Raw genomic sequence first — 27,617 nt, 5'->3', positions numbered from 1 at the left:
GATGGCACAAATAGAAATAAATAGGTATGATCAGATATCCATTGCAGAGATGTGGTTGCAAGATGACCACGGATGAGAACTGAATATAAGAGGCATTTGACATTTTGGAAGGCTAGGCAGAAAGAAAAAGGAGGTGGGGTAGCTCTGTTAATAAAGGATGAGATCAGTGCAGTAGTGAGAAATGATATTGGATCAGAAGATTAAGGTGTAGAATCAGTTTGGGTGGAGATAAGAAATAAGGGAAAGAAGTCACTGGTGGGATTAGTCTATAGTCCCCTAACAGTAGTTACACTGTAGGACAGAATATAAATCAAGAAATAATGGAAGCTTGTAAGAAAGATCCGGCAATAATCATGGGTGATTTTAATCTTCATATAGATTGGACAAATCAAATTGGCAAAGATAGCCTTAAAGATGAGTTCATAGAATGTATTTGGGATGGTTTCTTAGAACAATACGTTATGGAACCAACCAGGGAGCAGGCTATTTTAGATCTGGTGATGTGTAATGTAATAGGATTAATTAATGATCTTAAAGTAAAGGATCCTTGAGGGAAGAGTGTTTATAGCATGTTAGAATTTCAAATTCAATTTGAGGGTCAGAAACTTAGGTCTGAAATTAGTGTCCTGAATTTAAGTAAAGGCAATTACAAAGGTATGAAGACAAAGTTAGTTATAGTGGACAGGGGAAATAGATTAAAGGGTAAGATGGCAGAAAAGCAGTGGCAGACATTTAAGGCGATATTTCATAACTCTCAGCAAAGATATATTCCAATGAGAAAGAAAAACTTTTAAGAGAAGGATGAACAATCTGTGGCTAACTAAGGAAGTTAAGGATGGTATCAAATTGAAAACAAAAGCAGACAATGTTGCGAAGATTAGTGGTATTTTTTAGAAATCAGCAAAAGACGACGAAAAAAAATTGAGAGAGAAGATAGATTATGAGAGTAAACTCGCAAGAACTTTAAAATCAGACAAAAAGAGCTTCTACAGGTGTATAAAAAGGAAGAGAGTAGCTAAAGTAAACGTTGATCCCTGAGAGGATGAGACTGGGAAATTAATAATGGGAAACAGGGAAATGGCAGACTTTGAACAAATATTTTGTATCGGTCTTCATGGTAGAAGACACTAAAAGCATCCCAATAGTAATAGATAAGCAAGGGGCTAGAGGGAGAAGGGAACTTAAAACAATCACTATCACTAGAGAAAAAGTACTGGACAAACTAATGGAACTAAAGGTGGACAAGTCCCCTGAACCTGATGGCCTGTATCCTAGGGTCTTAAAAGAAGTGATTGTGGAGATAGTGGATGCATTGGTTGTAATCTACCAAAATTCCCTGGAGAGGTCCCAGCAGATTGGAAAACCACAAATGTGGTGCCTTATTCAAGAAAGGAGGGAGACAGAAAGCAGGAAACTGTAGACCAGTTAGCCTGGGAAAATGCTGGAGACCATTATTAAGGAAGTAGTAGCAGGACATTTAGAAAATCATAATACAGTCAAGCAGAGAAAGTACGGTTTTATGAAAGGGAAATCATGTTTGACAAATTTGCTGGAATTCTTTGAGGATGGAACGTGGATAAGGAGCTACCGGTGGGTGTGGTGTATTTGGATAACATTTCACGGGGTTGGGGGTAATATATTAGCTAACTAACAGAAAACAGAGTCGGGATAAATAGATCATTTTCCGGTTGGCAAGCCATGAGTAGTGGGGTGCCGCAGGGATCGGTGCTTGGTCCTCATCGATTAACAATCTATATTAATGACTTGGATGAAGTGACCGAGTATAATGTAGCCAAGTTTGCTGATGATACAAAGATGGATGGGAAAGAAAATTGTGAGGAGGACACAAAAAATCTGCAAAGAAATATAGACAGGCTAAGTGAGTGGGCAAAAATTTGGCAGATGGATTATAATGTGGGAAAATGTGAGGTCATCCACTTGGGCAGAAAAAATAGAAAAGCAAATTATAATTTAAGTGGAGAAAAATTGCAAAGTGGTGCAATACAGAGGGACCTGAGGGTCCTTGTGCATGAAACACAAAAAGTTAGTGTGCAGGTACAGTAAGTAATCAGGAAGGCAAATGGAATATTGGCCTTTATTGCAAGGAGGATAGAGTATAAAAGCAGAGACAGGAACGGACTGAGTCAGCATGGATTTATGAAAGGGAAATCATGCTTGACGAATCTTCTGGAATTTTTTGAGGCTGTAACTAGTAGAGTAGACAAGGGAGAACCAGTGGATGTGGTGTATTTGGACTTTCAAAAGGCTTTTGACAAGGTCCCGCACAAGAGATTGATGTACAAAATCAAAGCGCATGATATTGGGGGTAATGTACTGACGTGGATAGAGAACTGGTTGGCAGACAGGAAGCAGAGAGTCAGGATAAATGGGTCCTTTTCAGAATGGCAGGCAGTGACTAGTGCGGTGCCGCAGGGCTCAGTGCTGGGACCCCAGCTATTTACAATATACATTAATGATTTGGCTGAGGGAATTGAGTGTAATATCTTCAAGTTTGCAGATGACATTAAGCTGGGGGGGGGCGGTATGAACTGGGAGGAGGATGCTAAAGGGTAACTTGGACAGGTTAGGTGAGTGGGCAAACAAGTGGCAGATGCAGTATAATGTGGATAAATGTGAGATTATCCACTTTGATGGCAAAAACACGAGGGCAGAATATTATCTGAATGGCAGCAGATTAGGAAAAATGGAGGTGCAACGAGACCTGGGTGTCATGATACATCAGTCATTGAAAGTTGACATGCAGGAACAGCAGGCGGTGAAGAAGGAAAATGGTATGTTGGCCTTCATAGCTAGGGGATTTGAATATAGGAGCAGGGAGGTCTTACTGCAGTTATACAGGGCCTTAGTGAGGCCTCACCTGGAATATTGTGTTCAGTTTTGGTCTTCTAAGCCGAGGAAGGACGTTCTTGCTATTGAGGGAGTGCAGCGAAAGTTCACCAGACTGATTCCCGGGATGGCAGGACTGACATAAGAGGAGAGACTGGATCGACTGGGCCTGTATTCACTGGAGTTTAGAAGGATGAGAGAGGATCTCATAGAAACATATAATATTCTGACGGGACTGGACAGGTTAGATGCAGGAAGAATGTTCCTGATGTTGGGGAAGTCCAGAACCGGAGACATAGTCTAAGGATAAGGGGTAAGCCATTTAGGACTGAGATGAGGAGAAACTTCTTCATGCAGAGATTTGTTAACCGGTGGAATTCCCTGCCGCAGAGAGTTGTTGATGTCAGTTGATTGGATATATTCAAGAGGGAGTTAGATATGGCCCTTACTGCTAAAGGGATCAAGGGGTATGGAGAGAAAGCAGGAAAGGGGTACTGAGGTGAATGATCAGCCATGAATGGTGGTGCAGGCTCGAAGGACGGAATGGCCTACTCCTGCACCTATTTTCTATGTTTCTATGTTTCTATGTTTAAACTATACTCGGGCATAGTCTCAGAATAAGGGACTGCCCATTTAAAATTGAGATGTGGAGGAATTTCTTCTCTCAGGGTTTTAATCTGTGGAATTCTCTGCCGCAGAGACCTGTGGAGGCTAGGTCATTGAATATATTTAAGGCAGAGGTAGATAGATTTTTGAGCATTAAGGGAATAAAGAATTTTTGGGAAGCGGACAGAGAAGTGGAGCTGAGTCCATGGTCAGATCAGCCATGATCATGTTAAATGGCGGAACCGGCTCGAGGGGCCAAATGGCCTACTCCTGCTCCTATTTCTTATGGTCTTATGTTATTATGTCCTTATTCTCAGGGGGCTGAACAGAGTAGGTGTAGAGAGGATGTAGAGAGTATAAAAGCAGGGAAATCTTGCTACAGTTATACAGGGTATTGGTGAGGCCACACTTGGAATACTGCGTGCAGTTTTGGTTTCCATATTTACGAAAGGATATACTTGCTTTGGAGGCAGTTCAGAGAAGGTTCACTAGATTGATTCCGGAGATGAGGGGGTTGACTTATGAGGCAAGATTGAGTAGGTTGGGCCTCTATTCATTGGAATTCAGAAGAATGAAAGGTGATCTTATCAAAACGTATAAGATTATGAGGGGGCTTGACAAGGTGGATGCAGAGAGGATGTTTCCGCTGATAGGGGAGACTAGAACAAGAGGGCATGATCTTAGAATAAGGGGCCGCCCATTTAAAACTGAGATGAGGAGAAATTTCTTCTCTCAGAGAGCTGTGGAAGCTGGGACATTGAATAAATGTAAGACAGAAATAGACAGTTTCTTAAACAATAAGGGGTTATGGGGAGCGGGCAGGGAAGTGGACCTGAGTCCATGATCGGATCAGCCATGATTGTACTGAATGGCGGAGCAGGCTCCAGGGGCCGTATGGCCTACTCCTGCTCCTATTTCTTATGTTCTTATGTTTCCCCTTATGGGGGAATCTAGAACTCGGGGGCGTAGTTTCAGAATAAGATGTCGCACATTTAAAATGTAGATGAGGAAGAATTTCTTCTCTCTGATGGTAGTGAATCTTTGAAATTCTCTACCCAAGAGTGTTGTTGAGGCTGAGTCATTGAATGTATTTAATGTAGAGATGGATGGATTTTTGAACGATATGGGAGTCAAAGGTTATGGAGAGCCGTCAGGAAAGTGGAGTTGAGGCCAAGATTAGATCAGCCATGCTCTTATTGAATGGTGGAGCAGGCTCGAGGGACCAAATGACCTACTCCTGTTCCTATTTCTTATATTCTTATGTTCTTATTGTCAGAGGTGAGGGTGAAGACTGAGGAGAGGGGTTTCTAAAGATGGTTAGCTGTGGAGAATAGAAGCTGGGGTTTATCTTTACATTCCAGAATGTTTCTGGAATAGTGAGCGATTTTGACAGATGACAGCAGGACTAAACTGGCTAAACCTGTTGTCTGCCATTTCTGTTCAAGTCTGCTTCCCTTGGACTTAAGGGAGCGAAGTTCAGCGCTTTACCTGGAGGAATGGCCAGCATGAGATAGAGTAATTGTTTTAATAGGGACTAAGGCATCAAAGCTGGTGGTGAGATTGTGATTGAGCAGAGCGATGGCAGCTGAAATGTCATGGTGAATGGAGGGCTAAAGGCTGGACTGTTGGGAGTTGATAAGTGCAGTTGTAAGAGAATCGAGAAGAGAGTTTTCACCTGGGGCAGACACAGAAGGAGGTAGGGTTGGGGGTTGCTGGAAGGGGGTTGTGGGTGGACAGCGATATGAGGAAATGGTCAGAGATGGCCTTATCTGCGATTGACACTGTCATGTACGTAGACCATGTATACTAACTGTATAGTCACATAAGGTGTGCCACCAGAGGGCACTGCAGTGGGAGACCTGAGGGTCACCTGCACAGGTGTGCAGGGCCCAGTATAAAAGGCTGCCCACCATGCTTGAGTCTCACTCTGGAGTTACAATAAATGGGACTAAGGTCACAACAGCTCAAGTACAATACTAGACCTCGTGGAGTCATTCATAAGAGTATTAAAGACATAACAGACACGATGGGAGTAGCGAGGCCATGAGAGATGGCACGGTCGAGGGGCTAGCCGTGAATATGGGTTGGGGAGTTTATATGGAGGGAGAGATTAAGGGAGGATAGGAGGCTAGAGAACTCCGAGGAGGGAGAATATGATGAATTAAGATGGAGATTGAAATCACCGAGGATGAGAAGTCGTTCGGTGCAGAGGCAGAGGGAAGAAAGTAGTGAAGAGATATCGGTAATAACATTTTTATGGTTCTTGGGTGGGTGGTAGAGAACCAGAATTTTAAATGAGAGGTGAGAGGAATGGAATAGGGTGAGATGCTCAAAGGGAGAAAAAGCGCTGGAGGAGTAGTGGGACAGACCAAGGTGTGATTTGCTGATGAGAGCCACACCGCCACCATGGCAGTCTGAGCTGGGCAAGTGGTAGAAGGTTTCGCCATGCGAGGAGACTTCATTTAGAGGTAAGGTGTCATCGCATCACCCCTCAACCAAGTTTTCGTCAATGACATGATGTTGATGCCATCATCCACAATAAGCTCATGGATGGGAAGGGCCTTGTTCGCAAGCGAATGGACTTTCTGGAAGGAGATGCGGAGCGGGTCAGTGAAAGCTGCCCCACTACCGGCATCCAAAGGGTCAGTGCTGGGGGCAGGGGGGAGGCGGGAGAATTGGGCAGGAAGAAGATTGCAAGATTAGCCCCTAGTGGGCATGCTAGGTGGGAATGTCAGCGAGAGAATAGGATGGGACAGTTGGGGTTGCTACTCGTAAGGAGGCAGCGACTAGTGCCTCGATGGGACATTCGTAGAATGCCAAGAGAGGCACAGAGGGAAGCAGTAGGCTTATTTAGGAGGGAGTCAAGCCTGGGTGGCAGCAGGAGAGTAGGAAGGTCGAAGAGTAATGAAGGATTTAGGTAGGGTTTTGGGAGGGCAGAGTATCCAAGAGAGGAGAGATGAAAGGAGGCATGTTGACCGGAGAGAACGGTCAAGGAGGAATAAAGAGAAAAGGAATGGGGGGCAAAAGTGGAAAAGTATTGAATGTCTCAGGTCCGAAGCAGCAGCCAAAGTGTGCATACGAATGGACAGGGGAAAAGCTCAGGTTACATAGGCCTGTTTAAATGTAGTAGTTAATCGGATACAATAATAGGGAGACCAGGGTCAAAGTCCAAGATCCCATGGAAGGACAGTGTCGACATGAACAGGATTGGCCAGCATGGAGCATTGACGAACCACTGTCCAAAGCAGGTGAATGAAGTCCAGAAGCTATTTGAAGTATAGAGAGATCGAGGATGTGCTATAAGAAGGAGAGTCGGTAGCGGTGCAGAGAGATGATGGCGACGTTGACACAAGTTTGTGGATCGCCATAAAAACTGCAGCCAGCAACCAGCAAAGTTGAAAACCGGTAGAACGAGTGAACCAGCAGCTGCTCTCAAGAAGCCAGCAGAGCTGAAAAACCAGTAGAAAGAGTTCAGCAGAGGCACAGCCGCAGTTAAAAGGAAAAAAAAATATTTTTGCAGCAGAGATGGAGAAGTAACAGGTAGTCTTACAGTATAATCCAGTGTAGTCCAGCACAGAAACATACGTTGTAAGCCAGTGTAGTTCAAAGCAGAAACGTAGTCTAGCAATGTCCATCAAAGTCCAGGAGAGCGAAAACCAATTTGACAGAAGAATTCAGAGCGAAGACTTGAAGAAACTAAAGCAGAGCAAAGCCACAGCTGATGAATCAAACAGTGTGATCATTAAGCATCAAAGTCATGTTCGCAGGTGAAGGAAATCAAGTTTTTTCAGATCTCCAGCCGGTGCAAGCTCTGAGGCAAAGAACAAAGGCTTGCTGGGACTTACCGATAACCTGCTCACCGACGCTCAGTTTGGGTTCCACCAGCACCACTCGGCTCCAAACCTCATTACAGCCTTGGTCCAAACATGAACAAAAGAGCTGAATTCCAGAGGTGAGGTGAGAGTGACTGCCCTTGACATCAAGGCAGTATTTGACTGAGAGTGGCATCAAGGAGCCCTAGTAAAATTGAAGTCAAAGGGAATCTGGGAAACCTCACGCTGGAGTCATACCTAGCTCAAAGGAAGATGGTTGTGGTTGTTGGAGGTCAATCATCTCAGCCCCAGGACATCACAGCGGGAGTTCCTCAGGCAGCGTCCTAGGCCCAATCATCTTCAGCTGCTTCATCATGTTCGTTGATGATTGCACAGTGTTCAGTTCCATTTGCAACTCCTCAGATAATGAAGCAGTCCATGCCCGCATGCAGCAAGAGAACATTCAGGCTTGGGCTGATAAGTGGCAAGTAATATTTATGGCACACAAGCGGTAGGAAATGACTATATCCAACGAGCAAGAGTCTAACCACCGCCCCATGACATTTAAAGGCATTACCTTCACCAAATCCCTCACCATCAACATCCTGTAGGTCACCATTGACCAGACACTTAACTGGACCATCCACATAAATACAGTGGCTACATGAGCAGGTCAGAGGCTGGGTATTCTGCGGTGAATGTCTCACTTCCTGACTCCCAAAAGCCTTTCCACCCTCTGCAAGGTACAAGTCAGGGGTGTGATGGAATACTCTCCACTTGCCTGGATGAGTGCAGCTCCAACAACACTCAAGAAGCTTGACACCATCCAGGACAAAGAATCCACTTGATTTTCACCCCATCTACCATCTTAAACACAGACTGCCTCCACCTGCGGTACACCGTGGCTGCACTGTGTACCATCTACAAGATGCACTGCAGCAACTCACCACAGGCTTCTTCAACAGTTCCTCCCAAACCTGCAATCTCTACCACCTAGAAAGGCCAAGTGCAGCAGGAGCATGGGAACATTATCACCTGCAAGTTCCACTCCAAGTCACACAGCATCCTGACTTGGAATTATTACACTGTCCCCCTTCATCGTTGCTGGGCCAAAATCCTGGAACTCCCTCCCTAACAGCACTATGGGAGTACCTTCACCACAAGGACTGCAGCGGTTCAAGAAGATGGCTTACCACCATCTTTTCAAGGGCATTTTGGGATGGGCAATAAATGCTGGCTATGTCCATGTCCCATGAAGGAATATATTAAAAATGGTTAACTGGTCTATAATTACCTGGTTTTCCTCTCTTTTCTTAAATAGCGGAGTGATATGCGCAATTTTCCAATCTAACGGAACAGTTCCTGAATCGAGAAAACTTTGAAAGATCATAGTTAGTGCATATGCAATGTTCTGACCTACTTCCTATAAAATCCTGGGATGAAAACTATCTGGTCCTGACGATTTGTCACTCTTTACTGTCATTATTTTCTTCAATACTGTTAATTTTCCTAGGTTGGCCCAGAATTTGCGCTGGGTAAAAACAGCAAACTAACATGAAAACTTGAAGTTGCGATCAGTCATTCACTGCTTCGACACTGGCTGAGCAGTGACTCCCACCCATGGACATGTTGCCACAGAGATAACAAGATCTTTGTGGGAAGCCTACTTCGGGGCCAGCGGTGAACATCTTTGCTTCGTCGCTGATCGGAAATTACGGGCCATTAATTTTGGTGAGTCTCTGTCCATGATTCAGTATTAATTTCCTTGGGATGTCCGTCATGCTATCCTCTTCCTCTACTGTAAATTCTGCCACAAAATAGTTATTCAACATATCCACCATTCCTTATTTTCATTTATATTGTTAGCAATGTTCCCCGTAATTTTCTTTTTGGGTGTGCAGACCCTTTAAGGGTGCGCGGCCCATTCATGAAACTTAACATTGGAAAAAGCTGGTCCTGGGCTGCACGGGAGCAGCATAGAATTGTGCAACTTGGAGGGAACATTGATTATCAGTATCTCACGAGATACTTGGACTCTTCTATGGAAAGAAAATGGGTAGGTTCCTCTTCAGGCGTGCAATCCAACTTGCCCGATATTCTGATATTCGCTTTGCCTATACAGTCCTGTCCGTTTGGGTACAGACCCAGGAAAAGCTCCCCTCATTCCTCATATCTATGGAGTTATGTGTCAGTGGTCTCTGTGTTCTGCGGGTGTTTTTACAAGTTCCTGGAGCTTCCAGTGTACTGGGCACTTTAGAGTATTTCTCTCTGATTATTGCCACACAGACTGTTGCCATCCCTGTCAGCTGCTGCACATTTTAGACAGACTTTACAGTGCCTTCTTATGAGCTTGATCCTCTGCTAGAAGTCCTCTTTTCATAGCAAGACCGCTGTTATTTTCATCCGAATGCCTTTCTACCATGGGCTGCCTTTTCTTTAGATTCTGCTTAGGTGTATCATTGTCCACTTCCACTACCACTTCTTCTGGCTTCCTTGTGTGTTGTGTATCACCTAATGGCCACTGCTCATCTAAACTATGTCTATCAGCCTGCCTATAGATTGACTCTTTCTGGGCTGATGAGTGCAAATGAGTGTATGAATTACAGCGTGGGCAAAGTTCTTGTGATGCCCAATGTTGAGACTCTTGGTAAAGTTGATCTCCAGCGCCCTCTTCCAGTGATTTTTTTGCAGCATTAACTCCATATTAACTATGGGGTTAATAACTAAGAGTTTCAGATAAATACGGTTACTGCACATGTTTCCTTTGATGCTTCATTGGAGTTCTCTACACAATAATAACTACAGATGTAATATGCATGAAGGGATAGAATTTTCACTGTGGCACCCCAGGGGCATACTTTTTCCATGCTTCTCATCTTTGTTTACATATCCCTCCATGGCCTTGCCCTTTCCTATCTCTGTAATCTCCTTCAGCCTCACAACCCCCGAGATAGCCGCACTCCTCAAATTCTGCTCTTTTCAGCATCCCTGATTATAATCGCTCAACCATCAAATGCCGTGCCTTCAGCTACCTAGACCCTAAGCTCTGGAACTCCCTCCGTAAACCTTTCTGCCTCTTTATCTTCTTTAAGACGCTCCTTAAAACTTACCTCTTTGATCAAGCTTTTTAATTTCTTCTTATGTGGCTCGGTGTCAAATTTTTGTCTTATAACACTCCTGTGAAGCGCCTTGGGATGTTTTACTACATTAAAGGCACTATATAAATACAAATTGTTGTTGCTTCTGTGATACAAATCAGACTTGGCATTAATTGCTGTAACACAGTGGCGGCCAAAATACAGCCCCTGGGCTGTACCGGTCCACCAATGGATTCTATCTGGCCCATCAAGGCCTGACTTCGATGTTTGAACGTCTGCATCTGACCCCGCTCCACCTGACAACAAGAGGCAGGTCATTTGTCTCTGAGACAGCAGAGGAGTCAGCATAGAAACTGGCTTTAGAGAAAGGAGGCAAGATATGGAGATCGGCAGCTAAGGTGGACAGGAGGCAGCTGGGAGTCGCAGATTGGGCCACGGCCCCCCCGAAGGAGTGCCTTTTACCGGCGGCACCTAAACTGGTGGTGAGTGCAGCAGCAGAGAGGGCACAGGCTCGTCTCTCCCCCCCCCACTCCCGTCCCCTATCCCCGCAACCCAAGCCCAACCTTCAGTGATGGGGAGCCTGATTGATGATACTTGTTAACCTACTATTAACTATCATCTAACTAATTAATGCAAAACTGATTTGTGTTTACTAATTAGCATCTTAATTATCTAATTATTTAATACTGATTATTTATACTAACTGATAATTAGTAAATTAGTTAACAGATTTATTTGCTATTTTAACACCCTCTGCTCATAAGGCAATTGGTGAGCAATTAAAATTGTGCTTATTAATTTACTAATTACATGACTATTGTTCCCTAATTTTGTAACCTCATACTGATATATTTATTAATGTGACACAAATTCTCTGCTCATATTCAATCAGTTGAATGATTATTACTTTAATGACAATGTTTAACAGTTCACCCATATAATAATCAAAGACTTATTTTTTTACCAATTAATTACTAATTGGCTGAGGGTGAAATTTTGCAAGAAAAAAAAATCTCTACTAGGATTTTGTAAAGTGATAGTGCATATTCTGGAATATGCTCAGGATCGAGCACATTCGGGGATCATTGTGGTTAATGGACTGTCGTATAATCCAAGCTTTCATCTTGACTATACATCTTGTGTGAAAGACCAGTTGATGTTAAATCTTTCGTGCTTGTGAATGACAAGTTTCAGCACCAGCCAGTTATAGTCAAGTTTCGACAGAAGCAAGTGGAGTAAATATTTTTTGCTTGCTAGAATGTACAGCACAAAAACAGGTCATTTAGCCCAATTGTTCTATGGCGGTGTTTATAAGAACATAAGGCACAGGAGCATAAGTAGGTCATATGGCCCCTTGAACCTGCTCCTCCATTCAATAAGATCATGGCTGATCTTGTCGAGTAACCAGTTTTACAGTTTTAATTATGATATAATAACACCAATGGCTAAGATAAGTTTTGAGTAAACCTGTATCATGTTAGCATGTAAATAAGTGTTATTTTTATTGTGTGGAAACACCATGAAAGGTTCTTTATGCAATAAATGCCATTATAAATTTTAATGGTAGCTGTTGTTGACAATTCATTTTATGTGTGTAGCCCTCAACAGCTCACCAAAACTTGTTAAGTGACTCTCCAGCCCAAATAATTGCTGAACCCTGCTGATGCACCTACCCTTGCTGCTCTTGTCAGATCATTGATTTTTTTCCTATGTTGCAGGGGTATCTGGGAATCACAGAGATTCCAACTATTATCATTACCACGTCCTTCCAAAATGCTCGAGCAGCAGAGTTTGCAGTCTTTTTCCTTCCTGTCCCCAAAATGATATCCATTCTCTGATAGAAGCTCCAACTCAGTTTCAATAAAGTTTTCAGTTCTTCTTTTTCTTCTGTTTACTGGTGAAATTTCTTCTTTCTATTTAGTTACCTTGTGAGCTGACTTAGATTTCTGACTGGGTCAACATCAGGGTCATAGGGTGGTGGGAGCTGGGAACGTCACCTTGAAAACTTACCCCTTATGTTATGCCAGATTCCAATTTACTGTGTTTTTATCATAAGTAATTCCTATTCATTCAGAGAGAGCAATGTACTTTTGACAAACTGGTGTGTTGGTGTGAGGTTCTGAAATGTTTACTCTTGTATGTTCTGCAGACTGAGGCTCCACTACTAATTCGTCCATTTATAATCGATCTCACAAAGTCTGAATTACATTCTGTAATGACTAGTGGATTTGCTACCATTGCAGGCAGTGTCCTGGGAGCATATGTTTCATTTGGGGTAAGTGATTGACAATAGGCTGTTACTAAATGTGATAAAAGTAGAAGCTTTTTTGTTCTGTTATGATTGTGCATATTTTTTATTTCTAAGGTAACCAGGAGGAAGATAACTTTTTCTTAATTTTAATACGGCTGAAAGACTCCAAGGGCTGAATTATTCTCCGCGCATTAGAGAAGGATCAGAGCAGAATTTCGGCCTACTGCCTCAACCTAGTTTCCTGAATTGAGGGTCTTTATCTGAACGGCACAGAGAGGAAGCTACCTACTACTGAAGAGGAAGATGTGGCAATGGATAAACAGGACACTTGTTGCAGCGGCATGAAGAGATTAGGCTGATGTTAAAGGGGCAGATGTACCCTGAAAATCTAGGGAAAACTTTGACTGGAGGCTATGATCTAGATTGAGGTCTTCAGAAGTTGAGGGAAAGTTGACCACTACTAGACCCTCTTCCTCCAATCAATGAACTGGTGGTCCTTCTGCCACTGTTCTGCCCATCAGGTGCGGGGAAATCACCGACGCCTGCTGTCATGTATTTAACTGTCATTGTAACTCATGTATAAACTGACCTAAGTTGTACATCGTGAGAACATTGACCACTAGGTGGTGAACTTGTGGGAGACACTCCTAACCTGGACTTTCAGGTGTAAAAGGGGAAGCTCCACCCACCTTCATCATTTCAGTGCTAGCTAATAAAGGTTACTGGTCACAGAGTGACCTTCTCTCAAGTATGGGCCTTGTGTGCATTTATACTGTATAGTAAGGACATATTATTGACGACGAGAAACTGGGATTTACACCACGCGAGCATGGACACTAGCAGCACAGACGAGAGGTACTGTGTTGGTGATGATTGGGACGATTTTATTGAGAGACTACAGCAAAGTTTTGTCACTAAGGAATGGCTGGGACAGGATTCGGCTGACAAACGCAGGGCTCATCTCCTGACAGTTTGTGGATCCAGAACGTACTCCCTGATGAAGGACCTTCTAGCGCCAGAGAAGCCGGCGGACAAGACTTTTGAAGAACTCAGTAGGTTGATCGGAAAACACTTTAAACCGGCGAGCAGCATGCACATGGCAAGACACCAGTTTTACATGCACCGGCGGCGAGAAAGGCAAAGCGTTCCAGACTTCGTGGCAGACCTCCGGCGACTGGTGAGCCTATGTAAGTTCCCAGATGCATGCAGAGCGGAGATGCTGCGAAACTTTTTTATTGAGGCATCAGGCACGCTGGGGTTTTCAGGAAGCTGATTGAGACCAAAGACTTGACCCTGGAAACGACGGCTTTGATGGCGCAGACACTTATATCAGGGGAGGAAGAGACCAGAATTTTGTTTGACAAAAATCTGGGCTCAAATGTAGCTAATGGACAGGGAGTCAACATTGTTAACGCGGCACACAGTTCTCCAGGCAGATGGGCAATCGGACATACCCGAGCATGTAGTTGAACCCAAAGGGGGAATTCAACAGAGACAATGGCTAGCTGAATGGCGATTCATGCCATCGCAGGGGACAATGGGGCCATCAACACCTGTCAATGGTGCGCTTAAGGACAGTTACAGAGACAGAGACGATCAACTGGTAATGGACCTTTTGTTTCCAACAACGGCTCATGTTGGAGATGTGGAGGCAAACACACAGCCAAAGCTTGCAGGTATCAGCAATATACCTGCAGAAACTGCAATGTCAGCGGTCACTTGGCGCGTATGTGCAGGAAGCCTGCAGGCAGGTTGATGTACGAGGAGGACGGGGACGATGTAAGCCCTACGAGGCCAAATGGACACTGGGGGAAATCGCTGGAAGCTGAAGTTCAGCGAGTTCATGTGGAGCACATATACAGTTCATACACCAGGACGCCACCGATAATGGTGAAAGTGCTCCTCAATGGCATCCTAGTATCAATGGAGCGAGACACAGGGGCCAGCCAGTCCCTGATGAGTATCAAACAGTTCGACAAGTTGTGAACATCCAAGGCCAGGAGGCCAGAATTATTGCCAATTGACGCACAGCTACAGACATATACAAAGGAGATCATTCCGGTGCTAGGCAGCGCCACGGTAGTCGTGACCCACAAAGATTCGGAGAACAGGTTGCCACTCTGGATTGTCCCGGGGGATGGTCCCGTACTACTGGGGAGGAGTTAGCTTGCTGTCATGAACTGGAAATGGGGCGATGTCAATGCAATTTCTTCTGTGGAGCGAATATCATGCTCACAGGTCCTGGACAAATTTGACTCACTATTTCAACCCGGCATTGGCACTTTCATGGGGACCAAGGTAGTGATTCACATAAATCCGGACGCCAGGCCAGTACACCACAAGGCCAGAGCGGTGCCGTACGTGATACAGGAAAAGATAGAAGGCGAATTGGACTGCCTGCTGAGGGAAGGCATCATCTCGCCAGTCGAATTCAGCGACTAGGCGAGCCCGATTGTGCCGGTGCTCAAGGCAGATGGGCCGGTCAGGATATGTGGTGATTACAAGGCCACCATCAATCGGGTGTCACTCCAAGACCAGTACCCGCTACCGAGAGCGGAGGACTTCTTTGCGACGCTATCCGGTGGCAAACTGTTTTCAAAATTGGACCTGACCTCAGCTTACATGACCTAGGAACTGGCGAGTGAGTCGAAGAAGCTGACCGCCATCACAACACACAAGGGGTTGGTTGAGTACAACAGATGTCCGTTTGGGATTCACTCGGCCGCCGCGATCTTTCAACGAAATATGGAAAGCCTCCTCAAGTCGATTCCAAGGACAGTGGTTTTTCAAGATGACATCCTCATCACGGGTTGTGATACTGAAGAACACCTCCGCAACCTGGAGGAGGTGCTACGCAGGTCCTTTCATGGGAAAAATATTTTTGGTTGTAGTAGATGCCAACTCTAAATGGATCAAGTGTGACATTCTCAATTCAAGCACATCCTCTGCCACAGTAGAAAGTCTACGGGCAATGTTCGCCACCCATGGTCTACCGGACATCTTGGTTAGCAACAATGGCCCGTGCTTTACAAGCATTGAATTCCAGGACTTCATGGCAGGAAATGATATCAACCATGTCAGAATGGCACCGTTCAAGCCGGCCTCAAATGGCCAGGTGGAACGAGCAGTGCAGATAATCAAACAGGGGATGCTCAGAATCCAAGGGGGTTCCCTACAAAGCTGCTTATCATGTCTCCTGTTGGCCAGCAGATCCCAACCACACTCGCTCACAGGGATCCCACCTGCAGAGCTGCTAATGAAAAGGATGCTCAAAACCAGGTTATCCCTTATACACCCCACCATGAAAGAAATTGCTGAGAGCAGGCACCAGTCGCAATGTGACTACCATGACGGGAATGCAAGGGCGCGATGTATTGATGTCAATGACCCTGTCTTTGTCCGCAACTACGCTGCAGGGCCTAAATGGCTCGCAGGTATTGTGATTGCCAAAAAGGGGAATAGGATTCTGGTAGTTAAACTTACCAATGGACAAATCTGCTGCAAACATGTAGATCATAGAAAAAGGAGGTTCAGCAAACCCATCGAAGAAGCAGAGGAAGAACACGATGTAGAGTTCACTCCTCCACAGGTGACCGAACACCGGAACCAAGCGGAGGAGAGCCCAATCACTGTGGGCAGTCCGGACAGGCCTGAGGTACCGCAAGCAGCAGACACTCAGGCCAGCGCCCAACAACCGGAGCCCTAACTCAGATGCTCTACAAGGGAGTGTAAAGCACCAGAGAGACTTAACCTGTGATCCCAATAAGACTTTGGGGGGGTGGTGATGTCATGTATTTAACTGTCATTGTATAAACTGACCTAAGTTGTATACCGTGAGAACATTGACCACTAGGTGGTGAACTTGTGGGAGACATTCCTAACCTGGACTTTCAGGTATAAAAGGGGAAGCTCCACCCACCTTCATCACTTCAGTGCTGGCTAATAAAGGACTGGTCACAGAGTGATCTTCTCTCAAGTATGGGCCTCGTGTGCATTTATACTGTATAGTGAGGACATATTACCTGCAAACATCCCTGGTAGTTTTGCACTGGTGCTAACACTTGCCGGCTCGATCTCTTACGCCCCATTAGATTGATGCGCAGTGCCCTATTACCACTCAGGATGTAATAGTTGCTCTCGCCCCCTGCAGCATTGCGTCAACAACGGCAGCTGCAGGAGGCATTGTCACCTTGGCTGGTCGCTTGGGGAGCAATATTTAAAGGCAGTGGTGGTCAGGTAGGGCAAAATGTATTTATCTCCTCATTCTGATGCCTATTGATTTATTTTGCCCCTGCAAATGCTCAGCCCTGCACTCTCTTCAAAAAATCTCTTAGAACAGTTTATGTTGGCGGGGGGCGGTGTGGGGGGGGGGCGGTGGTGGCTCCCATGAAATTGCCCCAAGAGGCTGCCATGAGTGGTGCCAGCATCGCGGGTGGTGAATTGGGCCGGCCTCTGCTCGCGGGACGAAAGTTAAAAGGGAGGTGAGGAGCGCCCCACACTGCTATCTTACCTTTATGCTGTTACTTCTCTGGAGTAGTCTGGGTCACCATCATGCAGCCAGTAACTCCGTGTAGGCCACCAGAGGTCCGGCAGAGTGCGCAGCAGCTCTCCCCTTTAGCCGAAGGGGTGGAGCATTGAACTGCGTCAGCGCTATGCAGACAGCCGCATAGCGCTGCTGATCGTGCCCCTGTATTGCCCCAGAACTCACCCCATCAGGAAGTGGAGCGCGCGAGATTGCGCTCCACTTCCTCTGAGGGACAGTAACCACAATTTCGCAGCCGGGGTAAGGAAGTTCCGACCCGAGCCAGTTATCTCCCGCAATCGGAGCGATGGGGAATTTCTTCCCCTCTGTTCTATTTTGCTACGCCAAGAGTCGAACAATGCACAAGCCCATCACTATATATATGCTCTAAAACAAATTACTCGGAAGTCCACATGAATAGAATTTCTGTTTGTCCGATGTGGAGTATGTAATCTCTTCCTGTTGGGACACACCAACTTGTTTAAACCCAGAAAGCTTCCGAATAGGTTGGCAAGTGCCAAGGCTGAAGAGATCCCCGAGTATATGCATGGGAAGTGCTGGAGTTGAACCTAAAATTGTGTAATTTACCAACACGGAGGACTAATAAACTTAGTAATCCTTGCCAGCTAGAACAAACCTACCTGTTTTAGCAATGGCTTACAGATGTACCTGGAGCTGTGAGGAAAGAATCCAAACCTCTGGAAGAAGTTTATTATTCCAGAATCCATCAAGAAGCCAGACAGGCTGGTCAATCATCAAAAATACTCTGGAATACAATAGATCTAACTGGTTCAAGTAGATAGAATTATATAGGATATACGGCACAGAAACAGGCCATTCGGCCCAACCAGTCCATGCTGGCATTTATGCTCCACTCGAGCCTCCTCCCATCTTTCCTCATCTAAATCTATTAACATAACCCTCTATTCCCTTCTCCCTCATATGCTTGTCTCGCCTCCCCTGAAATGGATCTATACTATTCGCTTCAACCACTCCCTGTGGTAGCGAGTTCCACATTCTCACCACTCATTGGGTAAAGAAGTTTCTTCTGAATTCCCTAATGGATTTCTTGGTGACTATCTTATATTGATGGCCTCCATTTGTGCTCTTCCCCACAAGTGGAAACATTCTCTCTATATCCACTCTATCAAAACCTTTCATAATTTTAAAGATCTCTATTAGGTCACTCTTGATCCTTCATTTTCAAGAGAAAAGAGACACAGCCTGTTCATCCTTTCCGAAAATGTATACCCTCACATTTCTGGTATCATCCTTGTAAATCATCTCTGCACGCTCTCCAGTGCTTCTATAGCCTTTTTATAGAAGTACTGCTTACAGTTCTGGCGACCAGAACTGTAAGCAGTACTTTAAGCTTGGTCTAATCAAGATTCGATACAGATTTAGCATAACTTCTCTACTTTTCAATTCTATCCTTCTAGAAATAAACCCTAGTGCTTGGTTTGCTTTTTTATGGCCTTGCTAACCTGTGTCGCTACTTTTAGTGATTTGTGTATTTGTACTCCAAGATTCCTTTGTTCCTCTACACCACCGAGATTCGCACCCTCCAAATAATAAGTGACCTCCCTATTCTTCCTACCAAAATGTAATAGCTCACATTTATCTATGCTGAACTTTATTTGCCAATTTTATGCCCATTCTGCAAGTTTATTAATGCCCTCCTGTAAGTTGTTGCAGTCCTCCTCAGTATTGACTATCCCCCCAATTTGGTGTCATCTACAAATTTAGAAATTGTGTTTTTGATTCCAAAGTCTAAATTGTTAATATAAATTGTGAACAACAATGGTCTCAGCACTAATCCCTGTGAAACACCACTACCCACCTTCTCCACTTTGAATAGCTACCTTTTACCCCTATTTTCTGCCTTGAAGCCAGCTAGCTATCCATTCTGCTACTTGTCTCCTGACTCCACATTCTCTGACCTTGTTCATTAGTCTATTATGGGGTATCTTATCGAAGGCCTTTTGAAAATCATAGAATCATAGGAAAATTACGACTCAGAAGGAGGCCGTTCGGCCCACTGTGTGCAAGTCAGTCAAAAGCCTAATCCTACCTTTCAGCACTAGGGCCATAGCCCTGTAGGTCATGGCTCTTTAAGTGCGCATCCAAGTACTTTTTAAATGTGATGAGGGTTTCTGCCTCTACCACCTGTTCAGGCAATGAGTTCCAGACCCCCCACCATCCGCTGGATGATTTTTTTTTCCTCAGCTCCCTTCTAAGCCTTCTACTAATGATTTTAAATCTATCCTTGGTTAATGACTCCTCTGCTGAGGGAAAAAGGTCCTTCTTATTCACTCTATCTAGGCCCGTCATAATTTTATACACCGCAATTAAATCTCTCCTCAGCCTCCTCTGTTCTAAATAAAACAACTCCAGCCTATCCAATCTTTCCTCATAGCTAAAATTTTCCAGTCCTGGCAACATCCTCATAAATCTCCTCTGTGCCATCTCTAGTGTAATCACATTATTCCTGTAATCTGGTGACCAGAACTGTATGTAGTACTCATGATGTGGCCAAATTAGTGTTGGATACAGTTCCAGCATAACCTCCCTGCTCTTATATTCCATGCCTCGGCGAATAAAGGAAAGCATTCCGTATGCCTTTTTAACTACCTTATCAACTTGTCCTGCTAACTTTAAGGATCTGTGGACATACACTCCAAGGTCCTTCTGTTCCTCCACACCTCTCAGTATCCTTCCATTTATTGTGTATTCCCTTGCCTTGTTGCACCTCCCCAAAGCTTTTGATAAGGTCCCACATGGCAGACTGGTCACAAAAGTAATATCCCATGGGATCCAGGGCAAGTGGCAAGTTGGATCCAAAATTGGCTCGGAGACAGTAAGCAAAGGGTAATGGTTGATGGGTATTTTTGTGACTGGAAGACTGTTTCCAGTGGGGTTATGTAGGGCTCAGTACTAGGCCCCTTGCTTTTTGTGGTATGTATCAGTGACTTGGACTTAAATGTTGGGGGTATGATTAAGAAGTTTGCAGATGACACTAAAATAGACTGTGTGGTTGATAATGAAGAAGAAAGCTGCAGACTGCAGGAAGATATCAATGCACTGGTCAGGTGGGCAGAACAGTGGCAAATGGAATTCAGTCTGAATAAGTGTGAGATAATGCATTTGGGGAGGTCTAACCAAGGCAAGGGAATACACATTAAATGGTACAACACTGAAAAGTGTAGAGGAACTGTTGTGTATGTAAACTTTATAATAGTGCAAGACTTGCCACCAGGGAACGCACTTGTTGGAGACCCAAGGATCACCTGCACACCTCGTGCAAGCAAGTATAAAAGGTTGTCTGCCATGCTGCTTCGGCACTCTGGAGTTTGATTAAAGAGAGTAAGGTCACACCAGTTTGAGCTTACAGCATACAGTCTTGTGGAGTTATTCTGAACATAACAATTGGTGACGAGTAACAGATCATGAAATTTCACGCGGTTATGGCTGCCATTGGTATTCTTGAGAGATTGTTGAGGGTGATGATTGGGAAGCCTTCGTTCAGCGTCTTGACCAGTACTTCGTGGCCAATGAGCTGGATATGGAGAGTAACGCGGTCAAGCGCAGGGCGATTCTCCTCACCGTTTGTGGGTACATGATATATGGCCTCATCAAAAATCTGCTAGCACCAACGAAACCAACGGACAAGACATATGCAGAGTTGTGCACGCTGGTTCGCGAACACCTAAAGCTGAAGGAGAGCAGCTTAATGGCCAGGTATTGCTTTTATACGCACCATCGCTCCAAGGGCCAGGACATGGCGAGCTATGTCGCTGACCTAAGACGCCTTGTGGGACTGTGCGAATTTGCTGGATTTTTGGGGAAAATGTTGCGGGACTTTTTCCTACTTAGAATCGACCACGAGGTCATTCTTCGCAAACTGCTGTCTGTTGAATCCCTAGATCTGAGCAAGGCCATCACGATGGCCCAGGCTTTCATGTCCACGAACGATAACACTAAGCAGATATCTTCTCAGCATCGAAGCTCACCGGCAAGTACTATGCATAAAATAACGCCTTCAGCAGGCAGAACTGTACATGGCTGGGCCTTCACGCCTGCAGAGGCCAGACCTAGGATGACTCAGAGTCCGCCGTGTGGCGTGAATGCGAATCCATTAATACCATGTTGGTGCTGTGGAGGTAATCATAGAGCCTATCAATGTCGATTCAAACACTACGTGTGCAAAGGCTGCGGAACAAAGGAACACCTCTAACGAATGTGCAAATGTGCTGCAACTCACCATGTGGCAGAGTCGGCAGAAGATGATCGATCCGGCACAGATCACGCTGAACGAGTAAGAGAGGCAACTCAACCCGAGGCTGAAGAGGAAGTGTATGGGGTACACACCTTCACCACCAAAAGCCTTCTGATAATGTTGAAAGTCAATTTAAATGGCATTCCAGTTTCCATGGAATTGGACACGAGGGTGAGTCAGTCAATTATGAGCCAGAAGGCTTTTGAGAAACTGTGGGGGAACAAGGCACAAAGGCCAAAACTAAGCCCGATTCATACAAAGCTGCGCACTTACACAAAAGAGCTCATACCAGTCATTGGCAGTGTGGCAGTGAACGTATCGTACGCTGGAGCTGTGCATGATTTATCACTATGGATTGTACCAAGCGATGGTCCAACACTGTTCGGCAGAAGCTGGCTTGGAAAGATCCGATGGAACTGGGACGACATCAAAGCACTGTCTTCGGTGGATGTTGCCTTGTGTGCTCAAGTGCTAAACAAATTTCTGTTGCTATTTGAGCCAGGCATCGGCAACTTCACAGGTGCCAAAGTACAGATCCATCTAGTCCCTGATGCATGGCCCATTCATCACAAAGCCCGACTGGTTCCATATATGTTGCGAGATAAAGTCGAGCTCGACCTGGACAGACTTCAACGAGAGGGAATTATATCGCCAGTCGAGTTCAACGAATGGGCCAGTCCAATTGTTCCGGTGTTGAAAAGTGATGGCACGGTCAGAATCTGCAGAGACTACAAAATAACGATCAACTGAGTCTCGTTACAGGACCAGTACCCATGACTCAAAGCGGAGGACCTGTTCGTAACGTTCGCGGGGGGGAAGTCGTTCACCAGGCTGGATCTAACCTCTGCTTACATGACACAGGAGCTGGCTGAATCTACGAAAAGATTGACGTGCATCAACACGCACAAAGGATTGTTTATATACCACAGATGCCCTTTTAGGATTCGCTCGGCTGCTGCCATCTTCCAGAGTGTTAAGTCCTGACTCTGATGTACTGACTTACACGAGACACATACTGAAGTCAAGGTCACTCAGGACCTGCACCTTTAATTCACAGCTCTCCACTGCTGCACTTGCCTGAGACCTCCCTTTATATACCTCAGTGGAACATGTGTGGAGTGTCTCCTGCAAGTGCACCCCTGGTGGTAAGGTATGCTTATTGTTACAGGTCATATCCAGTTACAGTCATGTATAGCATGGTAAGATACAGTTGTATACAGTAATGTGAGATACATGACATCACCCTCCCCCAAAGTCTTATTGCCTTTATAGATTCAGTCTCTCAGGTGGTCTGTGTTCTCGAGTGGAGTGTCTTAGTTATAGTTCAGTTGTTTGCCTTGGTGCTTGTGTTTCGTTCTGTGCGATTGCTGGTATCTCGCCTGGGCTGTCTGTTGAGACTGCCCTTTCCTCAGGTTGTTCCACCTGCCTGTTCACCAGGTGTGGTGTGAGTTCCACATTGTAGTCTGCCTCTGGTTCTTCAGTGTTATCAGTGAATCTACTTTTTACTTGGTCTACATGCCTCCAGCAAGTTTGGCCATTGTCCATTTGTACAACCAGTAGCCTGTTTCCCGCTTTGTCTGTTACTGTCCCTGCAAGCCATGTGGGACCCCAGCCATAGTTTAGCACAAACACTTTGTCCCCGATCTCATTCCACCTCCCCCTCGAATTTCGGTCATGGCGGTGGTGGAGGTGGTGCTCGAGTTTAAAATGGTGCACTCGATCCATTTTGAAAATGCATCAACGACTACGAGGAACATTTTGCCCATGAATGGACCCACATAGTCTACATGCACCCGCGACCACAGTTTGGTGGGCCAGGGCCAGGGGCTTAGGGGGGCCTCCATGGGGGCATTATGAGTTGGGCACAAATGGTGCACAGACGGACGCAGAGCTCCAAGTCTGCATCAATGCCAGGCCACCAGACATGAGATCTGGCTATGGCCTTCATAAGGACGATCCCTGGGTGCTCGCAATGGAGCTCCCGGACAAACGCCTCCCTACCTCGTAAGGGCATAACTACTCGGCTGCCCCACATCAGGCAGTCTGCCGATAGTGAGAGTTCATGCATGCGTTTATGGAAGGGTTTGACCTCCTCGGGGCAGGCATCGTGAGTTTCTGTGCAGTCACTGGTTAAAACGCATCTTTTAACTAGAAATAACGTGGGGTCGCTGGTCGTCCAGGCTCTGATTTGGCGAGTCGTCATGGGCGAACCTGTGGATTCAAAGGCATTGATTGCCATGACCATCTCACAGTCCTGTTCGTCAGACCCTTCTGTGGTCGCCAGGGGTAGCCTGCTAAGCGCGTCGGCACAGTTGTCTGTGCCTGGTCTGTGCCTTATCGTGTAGTCGTAGGCTGCCAGCATGAGTGCTCACCGCTGAATGCGTGCTGAGGCATTGGCGTTGATTGCCTTGCACTCGGATAGTAGGGACGTGAGAGGTTTGTGGTCAGTTTCTAACGCAAACTTGGCCCCAAAAAGGTATTGGTGCATCTTTTTGACACCGTACACGCACGCGAGCGCCTCCTTCTCAACCATACCGTACCCGCGCTCCGCCCGCGAAAGTGACCTGGAGGCATAAGCAACGGGCTGCAATTTACCCGCCTCATTGACGTGCTGTAAAACGCACCCGATCCCATACGCTGACGCATCACACGTAAGGACTAACTTTTTACCTGGGTCAAAAAAGGTTAAAACACTCTTGGAACATAGAAGGTTACGTGCCTTATTGAAGGCACGTTCTTGGTCGTCCCCCCAAAACCAATCGCACCCCTTTCTGAGTAGCACGTGGAGAGGCTCCAGCAGCGTGCTCAAGTTCTGCATAAAGTTCCCAAAGTAATTGAGTAGCCCGAGAAAGGCGCGCAGTTCTGAGACATTCCGGGGCCTGGGTGCCAGGCGAATCACTTCGGTTTTGGATTCGGTTGGGCGGATTCCATCAGCGGCAATCCTTCTGCCCAAAAATTCAACCTCAGGCGCGAGAAACAGACACTTGGATTTCATAACTCTTAGGCCTATCCGATCCAATCGATTTAGTACTTCCCAAGATTGCGGAGATGAGAGTCGGTGTCCCTGCCCGTGATAAGTATGTCATCTTGAAACACAACCGTCCCCGGGATGGACTTGAGCAGACTCTCCATGTTGCGCTGGAATATAGCAGCTGCCGACCTGATGCCGAATGGGCATCGATTGTACACAAATAGGCCTCGATGTGTGTTGATGGTGGTAAGCAGCTTAGACTCTTCGGTCAGTTCTTGCATCATATACGTAGATGTGAGGTCAATTTTCGAGAAAAGTTTTCCTCCAGCCAACGTGGAAAATAGGTCCTCTGCTCTGGACAGCGGGTATTGGTCCTGTAGGGAGACTCTGTTTATGGTAGACTTGTAATCCCCACAGATTCGTACGGATCCATCAGGCTTCATGACGGGGACGATGGGGCTTGCCCAGTCGCTGAATTCCACGGGAGAAATTATGCCTTCCCGCAGAAGCCGGTCCAGTTCGTTTTCAATCTTTTCCCTCATCACATAAGGCACAGCTCTAGCCTTGTGATGGACCGGTCTGGCATTCTGTGTGATGTAGATCCTAACTTTAGCTCCTTTGAAGGTGCCCACACCTGGCTGAAAGAGATGTTCAAAACGGCTTAGAACTGTTGAGCAGGAAGTCCATCCCTCTGACGACATGGCGTGAACATCATCCCATTTCCAATTAAGTTCTGCTAGCCAGCTTCTCCCCAACAGGGCTGGGAGATCCCCAGGGACAATCCACAGGGAAAGTCGGTTCACCATCCCTTTGTGTGTGACCGAGAGCATGGTGCTGCCAAGGACTGGGACGATTTTGTTAGTATAGGTCCTTAGTTGGTGTCGACCTTTGTGAGTTTTGGTCTGTTGCTTTTGTGCGGCCACAGCTGTTCAAATTGTTGAATGCTCATGAGGGATTGACTGGCCCCCGTGTCCAGTTCCATGTTGACGGGTATCCCGTTGAGTAGAACCCTCATCATAATTGGAGGCGTCTTGGTGTAAGAACAGTGGACATTGATCGTGTTACCCCGCTGTACCTCGGCGTCCCGTGCACTGTTCCAACCGTCTTCTGGTTCGCTTTCTGACCCTTCCGATTCGTATACCAGCCGAGCTGCTGTTTTTCTGCACATGCGAGCCAGATGCCCTGTGTAGTTGCAGTTTCTGCAAACGGCATGCTGAAATCGACACACCCTGTTTGAGTGCCTTCCCCCACATCTCCAACACAGATCGTTTCCATTGTTTCCGAAGGATGAGCTGCGACTGGCTGATCTCCCTTGAGCTTCTCTCAATCTGTTGTTGATTGCTCGCATTTTGGGTTGATGAGGTGTGATTGGCCGTTCATGTGGCCCTTGATTTTGATGGCTTCTGGCGCCACTGTCTGCTGTTGAAGGCCTGCTCTCCTGCCTTTGTCTGTGTGTGGGGGTACTGGTTTGTTTCACAATGTGAACCCCTTGTTCCGATGCCTCATTGGTTGTCGTACCCGAAGTATAGATCAGCCTCGTTTCTTCTTCGCCTGCCAAGAACGTCTGTGCGACCAGTGCTGCTGCCTCGAGAGTCAAGTTCTTAGTCTCTATAAGCTTTCGGAATATGCCTGCGTGGCCTATTCCTTCAGTAAAAAAGTCTCTCAGTACTTCTCTCCTTAGTTCATCAGGGAACTCACATGAACTAGCCAGCCTTCGAAGTTCCGCCATGAAGTCGGGTATGCTTTGGCCCACACAGCGTCTGTAGTTGTAGAACCTGTGTCTGGCCATGTGTAGGCTGCTCGCTGGGTTCAGGTGGTCTCTCACCAGTGTGCTCAACTCCTCAAATGACTTGCTTGCTGGTTTCTTGGGTGCCAGCAGGTCTTTCATTAAAGCGTATGCTTTCGAGCCGCAGCTGGTCAAGAGATGGGCTCGTCTCTTGTCTGCCTTATCGTCGCCCAGCCAGTCTTTGGTCACAAAGCTTTGCTGGAACCTTTCTATAAAGTCGTCCCAATTGTCTCCAGCATTGTATTTCTCATCTGAGCTGTTGGTAGCCATTCTGTGGATTCTGTGATCCCGTAACTCGTCACCACTGTTAAGTCCTGACTCTAATGTACTGACTTACACGAGATACATGCTGAAGTCAAGGTCACTCAGGACCTGCACCTTTACTTCACAGCTCTCCACTGCTGCGCTTGCCTGAGACCTCCCTTTATATACCTCAGTGGGACAGGTATGGAGTGTCTCCTGCAAGTGCACCCCTGGTGGTAAGGTATGCTTATTGTTACAGGTCATATCCAGTTACAGTCATGTATAGCACGGTAAGATACAGATGTATACAGTAATGTGAGATACATGACACAGAGGAACATGGAGAGTCTGCTGAAATTGGTTCCGCGCACCGTTGTGTTTCAAGACGACATCCTGATCACTGGTCGTGATACCACCAAACACTTGCACAACCTGGAAGAGGTTCTAAAGCAACAAGACAGAGTGGGACTCAGGCTGAAACTCTCAAAGTGTGTTTTCTAGGCGCCAGAGGTCGAATTTTTGGGGAAAAAAATTGCGGCAGACGGCATCAGACTCACGGACTCGAAGATGGAGGCCATCAAGAATGCACCCAGACCACAGAATGTGACGGAGCTGCATTCGTTCCTGGGACTCCTCAACTATTTTGGTAACTTTCTACCCGGGTTAAGCACCTTGCTGGAACCTTTGCATTTATTGCTACGTAAGGGTTTAGGGTAAATCTCAAGAGACAGCCTTTGATAAGGCCAGAAACCTGCTATGTCCTAACAAGTTACTTTTATTGTATAATCCGTATAATCGTTTAGTACTAGCTTGTGATGCATCTTCGTATGGGATCGGTTGTGTGTTACAGCAAGCCAATATGTCAGGCAAACTGCAACCAGTTGCATATGCATCCAGGAATTTATCTAAGGCTGGAAGAGCCTACAGTATGGTTGAGAAAGAAGCATGAGCATGCATATATACGGGGTTAAGAAAATGCACCAATACCTGTTTGGACTCCGGTTCGAGCTTGAAACCGACCTCAAACTGCTCATTTCACTGTTTTCGGAAAGCAAAGGTATTAACACCAATGCTTCGTCCCGCATCCAAAGATGGGCATTAACATTATCTGCATATGACTATGTAATCCGCCACAGACTTGGCACTGAGAACTGTGCTGATGCCCTCAGTCGGCTACCATTGCCCACCACCAGGGTGGAAATGGT

At 46.0% G+C, this 27,617-nt stretch overlaps 1 protein-coding gene across 1 annotated transcript in view; it reads left to right on the top strand.

Moving 5' to 3' along the window:
- Positions 1-27,617, top strand: part of LOC139229975 (solute carrier family 28 member 3-like) — a 249,072-nt gene that overhangs the window by 134,094 nt on the left and 87,361 nt on the right. The window contains exon 8 of the mRNA XM_070862064.1: positions 12,513-12,638. Coding sequence (XP_070718165.1) covers positions 12,513-12,638 — 126 coding nt within the window. The remainder of the gene's footprint in view (positions 1-12,512; positions 12,639-27,617) is intronic.

This window comes from Pristiophorus japonicus, chromosome 1, assembly GCF_044704955.1.
Source record: "Pristiophorus japonicus isolate sPriJap1 chromosome 1, sPriJap1.hap1, whole genome shotgun sequence".
NCBI lineage: Eukaryota > Metazoa > Chordata > Chondrichthyes > Pristiophoridae > Pristiophorus > Pristiophorus japonicus.
The sequence above is the reverse complement of the archived record's forward strand: the minus strand, read 5'-3'. Positions and strand labels throughout refer to the sequence as shown.